Source organism: Lutjanus erythropterus, chromosome 10, assembly GCF_056507025.1.
Source record: "Lutjanus erythropterus isolate fLutEry1 chromosome 10, fLutEry1.hap2, whole genome shotgun sequence".
Taxonomy (NCBI): domain Eukaryota; kingdom Metazoa; phylum Chordata; class Actinopteri; order Lutjaniformes; family Lutjanidae; genus Lutjanus; species Lutjanus erythropterus.
This window is the reverse complement of record NC_139326.1, coordinates 27,215,219-27,226,661: the sequence shown is the minus strand read 5'-3', so window position 1 is coordinate 27,226,661 and position 11,443 is coordinate 27,215,219. Positions and strand designations below refer to the sequence as shown.

The following is an 11,443-nucleotide window of genomic DNA, read 5'->3' as shown; positions in this document are numbered from 1 at the left end:
GGAAGAGAGCAGCGTTCGTTCTAGGCCTTGCAACACAATGGTCAATGTAAGGCAGAGAGGGGAAATGTAAGGCCTCTGGTTAATGTGTGTATCAGTAGCAGAATCGAAGCAATTGTCTGCCCAGAGGTATCCAAACTTAAGATAACCACACCGCTTCGTCTTTACATTCTCTGGATTTTAATATCCAGGTGATTCAGATCTCTGAGGAAGGGAATATGGTTGAGTAGTTGCTAACTTTAGGTAAGTGCATTTTTTCCAGCAGTGCCTGTGCCTTTTCTAATAACTATCAATGTACAAAGAGCCTTTCTACTGAGCAGCTTTCGAAAGAGTTTATATAAATATGGCTTCAAGCCGAATCTCTGAAATGGTCAAAATGCAGAGGGAGCACATTGGCTACAGTATGAAATTATATATTTTTTCACCAGGTAGCTAGAAAACAGTCCTTATTAAAAAAAAAGTTATAGATGCATATGCACTGGGTCCTTCACCATGCAATCTAGAACAAAAGGGATGGTTCAGATAATTTGAAGAGGGGTTTTATGAGGTACTTCTCCACAGTGCACTGCTGTGGACAGGGGCAGCAACAAAAGGTATTTTAGCCACGCAAGAAAATCAATATCAGTCAAAGTGTACGCTGTACTTGAAATATTTCCACTGCTGTACCTGAGGTCAATAGTTAGTTGAGATTCACTGAAGTCACACAATTACACAAACAAACTAACAGATCAAGGTAGCGGTAGACCAACAGCTCCCATGTTCTGCAAGGTAAAATTGTGGATTTCACCAGTGGAGTTTGGTCGAGTGAGAGAGAGAGAATGATATTTGGCTCATGTAACAGCAGTATCCCATCAGAATGGCAAGGTAAAGTGGTGAAAATATTCTAAATATAAGCATACACTCAAACTGATATTGATTTTTTTAGATGGGCTTTTTTTATGTGCCTAAAACAATATAATATTTTACTGCTGACCCTGTCCACAGCAATACATTACTTGTGTTGACCAGTATCTACTGTACGTAATAAACTGACTGGATAAGTACCTCATTCAACGCCACTTCAAACTTCAAACTATCCCTTTAGGTCTACCCTCACTGATGTAAAAGGGGTGGACAAAATATTATAAACACCTCTCCGTAGAACATAACACAATTCAACAGCATCGCAAACTACAGCCTCCAAAATGACCATTAAGTTGAAGTAGTTAAAGCAAAAAGTGAACATTATAACCTTATACTATTAAACCTATTAAACGTGACTGTGACTTCATCTAAACCTCATCTCCTAGAATGGAAACATCAACAAAAACAAAGTTACATCCACAGGAGAAAACCAAAGGTAATATTTTATACCATCACCAGGTCAGGGGCAGTTATTTGTGCAAAATCTCTACTTTTTTTTTTTAAAGGACTCTACAGATATTGCTTGTGTACCTTGTAACGGTCCCTCTGATGGTTTCACTGCTGTTGCTGTGCTTTCTCTTCCTAAGCCTGCAGACCTAATTAGGAGCTCAACAGCATGTTACACACCCGGGCCCACTGTGCCCCATGCATTTAAATCCAGAGCTGCAGCCAGTGTGTGTGGCAGAGCACCTCATCCCAACACCTTTGCTTTTGTTTCTTTTTCTTTGTTTGTGCAGCACATTCTCACTCATCCTCTCCCCACACTACTTTGCAGATTTCTCACATCTAATACTTTGTGTTTTTTGATTATTTTGTAGTAAATACATTACTTTGTTATTTAGTTTACTTGTGTGTCCCTTGTTTTTGTTGCAGTCTAGAACTGGGCTGTAACAAATGGAGACTCGTCTGAGCACAAGCACAACAACAGTGAAACTAACAGAGGGACTGTTAGGACCTGTGTGTTTGCTGAGTGCTAAGATGCGTTTAGGTTCCCCCTGCAGTTTGACGCCTGTAGCATATGTGCCAGTTGAACTGATTGTCAATGCACCGTGACATTCACTCAACACAGTCTGTTTGATCTTGTGGTGTGGTTGAGTCATATTGCACGCTTCCCCTTACATTTGAGCCCATATCGGTCCATTGCAGTCAGCTCTGTAGATGCCTATTAGAGGGACAAATAAACATTATTTGAATGAATAAAACCACACATTTTTACCCATTTCAGAAATAAATGGCGAACAGCATAAAGTAAGTCATAGCTCTGTGTTCCTACTTCTGACAGCTTATTGTACAGAATTTACAATTTGCAGATTTTTCTTCCTCTAAAGGCGCAGCAGAACAGAGAAAAGAGACCTTATTAACCTAAGGAGGATTATCTATGAGCACATTCAACGCCTCATTTACAGCTTAGGGATAACCAGAGAGAAGCCATATCCCAAATTTCCAAAATAGATAATAACAAACATACAATATATGACACGAGATAGCAGTTCTGTTGATACAATTCTGGTGATCTGCAAGATAAAATCATAAAAATACAATACTGTGCCAGGCAAAGACCTCTTTGAGTTTTGGCTGCTGCAACTGAAGTTTGAGGAAAAACAAAACAAAACACAATTTAGCTAAAGTAATCTTAAAACACATTTTGTTCACAAAATCAATACATTTTTAAAATATCTATACTCTTAAATAACAATAATTATCATCATCATTGATCAATAAGGTGTATCCTGAATGAGGTGTTGTTTACCCCCAGAGTTAAGAAGACACTTGAAACTGGTCTTCAGTGGACCAGATACCAGATCTGCACTGTAATATAACAACTATGTACAAGCCTTGTGAAGGCATTTAACTACATACTTTCACAATCTATTCCATTTTTACACAGGAGACCCCATCATGTCCTCTGTCTTTCTTCATGTACAGCATATCACTCTACACTGTTTACTTTGGCACATTAACCGGACAGCAGGAGGAGTTTTCTCCCACAGCTGAGTCACACATCGTCACTGATTCAGGAGGGTACAGCAGTGCACTCTGGTGAATTGTGGCGAAATACTAGAAAATCCCAGGAACAGCTGCAACCATAGTTAAAGGGTAATTTCGCAGTTTGCTTCATGTGATATTTGGATGGTTCTTTGGTCTGAGGGACTAGACTAGAAACACAAGCAAAACTGGACTGTATGGTTTCGTTGCTGTTTGTAAATGCTAGAAGTATGTGCAACAAGATGTAGCTTTTGATCAAATCATTTCATGTTGGCTTACAGAACATCCAAACATTATTTTTAAATGTTTATTAATGATGATACTTGTCCTAAAAAATTAAAAAGATTCATTTTGGCTAGATGATTGTGTGTTTGTTTGAAGAAACACATTCAATCCAGTTTTACCTGATTCTCAGCTCTGCTCCCAGACGTGAATGTGAACTTATTATCACATAAAAAGGACAAAGCTTTAAAACTATTCTGCACAAAGTTGATCTATACTGTAATAATTGTGCTTGCAGTGGCCACAGGAGTCACTTACAGTGCAGTATCAGCACTACAGGTTGTCTGTAACCTCTTTGTGTTGTTGCATGGGGGTGCTGCTTGTATGTGTAACTGTCTCCAATCTAAAAGGCTGCTGTTATAGGAGGAAAAACTGACCTTGTACCTTGTATCAAGAGTGATAAATATTTACTATTAAACAGTAGAAACAGTCTGGATTCTTACAATAGAAGCTAACTTGTGTGCATGTTCCTGCTTCAGGAAGATGTTTCTTGAAATGCCTGTTGAGTTTTGTGTGTGTTTTATAATAAATATAATATAGCTGTAGCCACTCTCCATAAATATTGGTGTTGACTGGCATTAGTTTAATAAAGAGTGGTTTGTAGCACCTGTTGTTTTCATTGTGGTATTTACTCATCAGGTGCGAGCCAACTGTTTGCATTTATCTTCTTTGTCATGAGTCTCTTCCTCGGCTCTGTATTTAAAGTCACTCTCCTGAAGGTGCTCTCACTGTCTCATTAATCTCATTTGGGGCTGAATATTCCAGGTTCCAGCTTGGTGCTGCTGCTGCGGCCCCAGCAGCTGGCTGTGATGCTCATGCTGCGCTGTGTCGCTCCCTGGCTGTAGCTGTGAGCGCCCTCCAGCCGCTCACCGTCTGATTGGCTCTGTGTGCGTTCCGGTCTGTTGTGGATGTTGCCTGTTGGGGAGCTGGGGGCCGGCTGGGAGGAGATGGTGCGCAGCAGGTGGTTCCTCTTCCTGAGGAAGTCACTGTTCGCACCCAAACCGAAGCTGCCTTTACGAAGCACCATGCGTGCGCTGCTGGACTTAGCTGGACGGGAGCGGTGGTTGTACTCCAGCTGGGACAAATGAGCAGCATATCCTTCCGTGATGAACTGTTGAGAGGATCAAAGCAGAGGTGTACCATCAACTATACAGAATCTGAGAAGAATAAAAAGAAGAATAAAAAAAATCAAATGGTACCTGGCATTGGTGCTGCATTTTCTTGGAGGGCCTACCGACGATGTATATTTGGGAAGGAGGGAGACCAATGGAGGTGTAGACTGAGATGTCTTTGGTTGATCCGTAGCCAGCGAAGATCTTCATGTGAGCCTGGAATCAGTCAAATGACCAACAGCACTGTTTGTCATAATGTATTTTTCTTAATAATCAAGTTGATATTTCACTCATAGTAATGTTAGCATTGTTGTGCATTTGTTTTCTTGGGTCTGATGTCTATAAAATCTGCCAAAGAATACTTTCTGTTACGCTGTCAAAATGTTCTTGAAAGAAAGATGGAAAAAAAGATTGTTTTTATGTACCAGGGTGAACTGTATCCAACATTGAATTATTCTTAAAAAAGTATATTCTTTATTCATTCCACATAAATAAACAGTACTAAAACTGCACATAGACTGTCACCCCCCATCCTTCCTCCCAGTCTGACCTCTGTCAGCGACTTGAGGAAGTTGGCCTTGTGTCTGAGCGGATCGTGCACCAGGCCGTCGCAGAAGGAGACGATGCCATGAGGGAAGTTGTGCTGAGACAACCAAGCCACCACCCGCTGCTTCTGCATGTCTGGTCGTCCTGTCACATAGATGATCAAATAACCTAAATCCTGCCAGTGCCTGCAAGAGGACAAACAGGAAAACAGAACAAAGAGATAAATATCACATGTTAATGTGCTTCAGTCTGGAAGAGACTCTTGTTTCAAACCCAAGAAGACAGGAGAAGAGCAGCAGCTGGGTACCTGACAACATCCACGGCCCCTGCCCGTACTTTGGGATCACTGCCCATGATCGACACACTGGCAGCAAATGACCCATCAATGCTGAACACTACAAACTCTGTCCCACGTGGAATAACTGTCAGGTAGCTGTCTGCAAACGTGTGGTCACCTCTGTAGAATGAAAGGAACAAACAAGAGTTAGAAGATAGAAGACCCTGGCGTTCAGATAGCGAGTCGGAGCCATAGACATTATATTAAATAGGTTGAATCTCTATTTAATATACAATCAATAGTTGATGCAAGTTGTTACCCCCATTTCCCTCTGCACTTTAATAGGTTCTAATATTTCTGTTTCCAAGGCGCAAAAAGAGCAGGCATCATATTCAAATCTGAATATATTTTGTTACCATTTTTTATCCTTAGCGGGATAAAAAAAAAAGGATATGGCTGGATATGGCTGAACTCTACTTAGCTGCTTTGGTTTCAGGGTCTTGCTTTAGATCTATTTAACGGCAGCCAGATGATTATTAAATAGTGGGGTAAACACAGGTTGTACCAATTATACTAATTAAGGTCCCATTCAATTTAGAGTAGCAGAGCCTTTCCAGTGAGCCAACAGGCACAATAGCAGCAACCTGACTCTGACTGATCTGAATGGAACAGAACCTTAATTAAAATCATTGTTAACACCTGTGTTTACTCTGCTATTTCATGTCTGTTGTGAAAGAGGTCTCTTCTGCTCACTGTGACGCCTGAAGAGCACAGAGCCATCGTTAATGTTATTAGTAACTTCTGTGCTTTTCCTGCTATGACATGTCAACATCTCTGCAATGGAAAGGACCGACTGAAAAGGTCGAACTAATCTCACCTGACAACCATCTTGACTGGGTAGACTCCGATGCCCAGACGTTTTTCCTCTGGGATGACAAAGGACACACGGCCGCTGCTGTTGGTTACTTCTGTATTGAAGTAGACCCATTCTCCTGATGGAGGCTGGGTCATTATGTGGAGGTCAACCTGCGCAGGATTACAAAACTGTGAGCACAAACTACACACAGACATTACTGACAGCATTCTGTGTGTGCTGTTGTGATGACAAAAGGGAGGCAAATCACCTTCTCCCCAGCCAAAGTGACCATGTCCAGAGGGCCGTACATGAAGCGACCTGTCACCACCTGCTGGGAGTCCTCTGTGAACACGGCATCATTTACGCGGTGGTTGGCGGTCACGTTCTGTTAAAGGAGTGTAAGAAACACATTTATAATTTGGTTTCGTGCCAATGCCATTTAACAAAAAAAAAAAGTTATTAATACTGATTTGATGGATGAAAATAAGGTCCAACACAAGGAAGAAATAATAATGGAGTGAAAAACTGTCATGGCAATAATCAAATGAATTACCTCCAGACAGCTAAATAAAAATGGATTATCTGGGTTCCTACAAGTCTCCCCTTTACAGACATGTCTACTTCATGCTAATCCCATGCAGTTTCCTGATCATATACTTCAATTATAATGTTCTAAGCCTTAAACTCAAATTGGACTGGGGCCATGCTGGTACTGGCATCTCATAGGAGGGTCACTTCAATGTTAAAGCACAACAAGAAAGTGCCATATTTCTGAAAATGTACTTTTTTATTTACATTACTAACATATTTTCATCCCACTCAACAAAAATCAGTTTCTATACATTTAATTAGTCAGCCGTGCATTGGACACAAACTCAAGCGACTCTTCTGTCGCATTGCATTGGTCAGTAATACCCCTGATGAACATGGCTTTGCTGGTCAAGCACAGAACTGTTTTTGTTTCAGTTGTAAATGAAGGGATAGTTTGTATGTTTGTATGAAACAACTATAAAAAATAATTACACAAAATAATTTGGGGGGCTGGATTATATTATATCTTGGACATCTTGGTGACACGATCACGTTTATTACAAATTTATAACTAGAAAAAATCTTGACACTGACTACTGGGCTGGCTCAAATTAATCTTCAAGTTCCCACCAAGTGTATTGTGGGGGCAGTGAAAGAGGTTAAAGCTTTTGTAGATCTGATGCCTACCCTGATCTTCACATGAGTCCTCTTGCGGAGCCACTTCTCTCGAGGTTTAGAGGGGGTGAATTCAGACACTTCTTTCCCATCGAGCTCCAGGATGCTCGAGTTTTCATGCCTCATGACCTACAGGAGTCATCCTCAGTGTCACTCAAGTGGACAAACAGCCTGCTAGTCACATGTTAACAGGCCACCAAGAGCGGCGCTGGGCATTCTAATGTTGACTCACCTGTCTCAGGAGAAAAGACACGACATCAGTGGACTCCCAGTATGATGCGTGGAAGAGGTGCGGTAAAGCCACGGTGGGGAAAGCAGTCAGAGCATCGGGGCAGTACAGGGCAAAGTCCAGCCGCTTTGTGCCCCACCAACGTGCTGCGACTGAATGGAGTAAATGAGGTGCAGATATATAAGATGAAACCGTGAGAATCAGTGTGAGGTGCATGATGCGACGCAAAGGTGCAACACCCCTGAAGCTTAAGAAAAGGTTTCAGTTTTAAACCACAATCATCGTCGATCCCAGCAGTTCTTCAGCTGAAAGAAGGAAATCGGGAGTTTATGATTGTTATTAACAGAAAAATCAAGCACAGAAGGAAGAAAAGAAGTTAAAGTTAGAGCTAATACATGATTATATGAGCAACTGAGAATGGTTATTCATGTTAGTATGAGCATGAAACAAAAAGTTGGATCTGGAAAAAAGGGGCAAGGTCTGGACTTATTTATTCCACATCAATGGAAGTGACTGCCTTGAATCCTCATGAATCAACTTTAAAAGAACACAAGGAAAGGAAAAAGAGCAGCATTCAGTTTTTGGATTTGGACACAGTATAGAACAGCGCACAGAGAAGAGCTGTAGCCTCATGTTGATTTCATAAGTCCCCTCCCTTAGAAGAATACCTTGGTCCACTTCAGCCTGGGAATCCAGCGAGACGAGATCAGATATTGCACAGTCCAGCCCGGCTGACAGGCATCTCTCGTACTGACCAGTGGGACTGAGACCTTCACTGGTCTCGGCCTCACCATCCAGCTCTGCCACTAGATCTGCGTCAGGAGATTCTGCGGCCTGGTCAGCCTCTGCTTTCTTACGGGAGTTAGGAGGACTTTTCAGGAAGAATTTGTTTTGTGACGATAGGGCGAGCTGGGACAAAAGGCTGAACTTTTTGGATTGGTTAATTTGGCATGATTTGGCTATTGGGAGAAAACAAAGAGAAAGAAAGGGATGAATGTTGGTATGTGACAGTTTATGACATTATGTGGGGATACTTCAGATTATTTGAAATGAGCTTTTATGAGGTATTTATGGATGGTGAGAGTATTACCTACAGCAGGAGGTCGGCACGCTCCGACTTTGGAAAAGCAGGGGAGTACCAGGATGGAAGTTAAGCAATGTGCTACTGTGGACAGGGTTAGCAGCAATACATATTTTAGCTACTTAAAAAAATAGTTAACTCAAAAAAATCTATATCCATTTAAATTTACACTATATTTAGAATATTTCCATCACTTTACTTTGCAAACAGACAGCTGTTGGGATGGGAACCACCGTTATATAAGCCAAATATCACTCCAAACAGACTCCATTGACAAAATCATTAATTTTGTAAAGTTGTTCGCCTACAACTGTCTCAATCTGTTAGTTTGCTGGTGTTTCTGTGTGACTGAACTATCCTTTTAAATCACCAAAGACAAACTAACAAATCAAGGCAGCAACTCCTGTGTTATGTGAAGTAAAAGTACTGATTTCACAACAAATGAGTCATTTCACCTCGCAGAACAAAGGGCTTACTGGTCTACTGCTGTTTCGATCAATGAGTGTTTATATCTGTGTAAAACTGGTGATTTAAAAGGTTAGGTCAGATTTACTGAAGTCACACAATAACACAAATCAGGGTTCCTACACATTTTCCAAAGTCAAATTTGTTTCCAGCCTTTTTCAAGGTACATTTTCAAGCTTTTCCAGCACCTTACAGCTGTGGTAAATCACATATTTATTTGTATATAAATTCAAAATGATTATTTCGATTCTCAAAATGTGTCACCCATCTGTCCGCTGACTTGCCATCCTATATAACCTGGCTGAGCCAATACATAACAATCACTCAACCATAATGAGACATAAAACTTCAATTTCATTAAAATCTTTATTGCTTTACTACTACGAACAATGGCCTACACCAAAATGTGAGAACCTATCTAGTAGGCTACCCCTGAAAACATTATACGTTATCCACACATTTTGTTGTTTGTTGTCACTCCTTGTTCATCAGAGGGCACACATAAAACCACCTTGACAGATAACACTAAGCTGGGCCACACAGGCAAGCTGAGTCATTTTTATTTTGTGCAAAAGGCAAAAACTATCGGGCTCTCTCTGACTTATTATTATAGTTACATTACTTATTAATTCTTTATCCAAGAAGAGAACCATTCAGTCTGAGAACAATTTATTATGAAACTAATGCAATTACAATTTCAAGGAGTTTCAAGCACTTTATTCAAAAGCCATGCACCACATTAAAATTCAAGTGTTTTTCAAGGATTTCCAGCTCCCGTACAACTCCTGACAAACAAATGGATCGAGGAAGCACTAGACCCCCAACTCCCTTGTTCTGAGAAGTAAAACTACTGATTTTCTAAAGGAGTTTGATGACTTTAAAGAGAGCGATATTTGGCTCATACAACAGCGTTTTCTCATCACAAAACACTGTCTAATTGGCGAGGTGAAGTGGTGATATTCTAAATATAGCGTACACTTAAACTGATATAGATTTTTTTAGATGAACCTTTTTATAGGTGGCTAAAATACATTTTGCTGTTGACCTTGTCCACAGCAGTACATTGATTACCTCCCTACACCTGCTGCTTCTCCAAACTGTAGGCGTGTCCATCATGATCTACTGTAGGTAGAGTATGGATAAGTACCTCATACAACTCCACTTCAAATAATCCGAAATATCCCTTTAAACAGTTTGAAGAGTGATGCTGGAATGCGTCCAGTGTCAGTAAGCTGCCTCAAAGCGAACTGTGAATGTCAAAGCTGAAAAGTAATTGTTAGTACAGTAACAATTAAAGCAGTAGTGGCAGAATGAAGCTGCTGAATGTCCCTTTGATGCTCTGGGGTCAGAATTAGTTTATGTGCGTCTCCAGGGCTGCTAAAACAGCAGTGTGCAGAACAATAACATGAGGTACAAATAAATGCTCTGGGAACAAAAGTGAAATACGGAGGTAGGGGACGGGGGACTTGGAAGGACAATTTGACATAAAACACAACAGAGTACTGGTCATCTCAGCAAACATTGCACTGGGGAGTGGACAATGCAGGAATGGCTGAGGGAGGCAGGTGTCCACATGCATTGCAACATTAGATAAATGCAGCACTCGTTCATTGCATTTACATTTAGACAGTGGATAAGAGTAAGACAGACAGTGAAAAGTGGCGCTAAACTTGCTCTTCTTCAGGACTCTGCTCGCTCATATTGGGACACTGGAGAAAACAGTCTGCGTGACAGCCTGGTTATAATGCAAGTGTTATGTCCGGCTAGGCAGAAGTACAAAAAGGAGCGGGGTATTCATGTCTATCTGGCTGACTAGTCTGCTCCAGCTGTAGTGCAGGGTGTGTGTAAAGTCAGAGGAACGGGGGTTGAGAGAGAAGATGAAGGAGGAGAGTCAGAAATATAGAGGGAAGTGAGACTGAAAGAAAGAGAAAGAGGGAGAGTAACTGGACCAGTGTGTGTATGAGTGGAAGGGAGAGAGAAGAGAGGCTTGTTGGTATGGAGAACACTTACTGTTGGCTATGTTGGTGGCAGTGTAACTGTCTGCCATTCCTGAGACCTGGCTGGCAATGCTGACCTCACTGGCCCTCCGCTGGCCCCGGGAGAGGGGGCCCGTTACGGGGGATGAGGGGTACGAACTGTCCATGAAGACACCACCATGAGACTGAACAACATCCGCTATTGAGCCGAAACAAGGAGATCCCATTAGACAGAGACACAGGTAAGGGGGAGCTCACAGTGACGGGGGAGGGTGGTGGGAGAGAAATGTGACGACAGGCACCATGGTTTCAGAGGACATGTGAAACCAAACAGCAGCCACATGGCGGCCAAGGTCAGATTTCTGTAACCGACCGAGTGGAAACACGGGTGCATGAGTACATAAAACACTTAGTGAATGTCAAATCACAAACATCTGTTACAGGCACACCCACGTGTTAGTGTATCTTCTGAAGGTGATTTTTTATCTAATAGCAAAGTAAAATGATGTTAAAGGGATGGTTTGGAT

The 11,443-nt window shown here is 41.5% G+C and overlaps 1 protein-coding gene across 6 annotated transcripts in view; it reads right to left on the bottom strand.

The window, feature by feature from the left end:
- Positions 1-909: 909 nt before the first annotated feature.
- The window catches only part of LOC146320555 (membrane-associated phosphatidylinositol transfer protein 2-like), a 60,974-nt gene continuing 50,440 nt past the window's right edge, over positions 910-11,443 (bottom strand). For 5 of the 6 annotated variants that reach the window (XM_084728851.1, XM_084728850.1, XM_084728855.1 and 2 more), the window contains 10 exons: positions 10,951-11,115; positions 8,063-8,353; positions 7,398-7,546; positions 7,178-7,294; positions 6,228-6,344; positions 5,981-6,129; positions 5,134-5,283; positions 4,831-5,011; positions 4,368-4,496; positions 910-4,279 (listed from right to left, as the gene is read on the bottom strand). In XM_084728851.1, coding sequence (XP_084584977.1) covers positions 3,911-4,279; positions 4,368-4,496; positions 4,831-5,011; positions 5,134-5,283; positions 5,981-6,129; positions 6,228-6,344; positions 7,178-7,294; positions 7,398-7,546; positions 8,063-8,353; positions 10,951-11,115 — 1,817 coding nt within the window. In that variant the 3' untranslated portion in view covers positions 910-3,910. The remainder of the gene's footprint in view (positions 4,280-4,367; positions 4,497-4,830; positions 5,012-5,133; positions 5,284-5,980; positions 6,130-6,227; positions 6,345-7,177; positions 7,295-7,397; positions 7,547-8,062; positions 8,354-10,950; positions 11,116-11,443) is intronic. The other variant, XM_084728854.1, reaches the window with a different exon arrangement.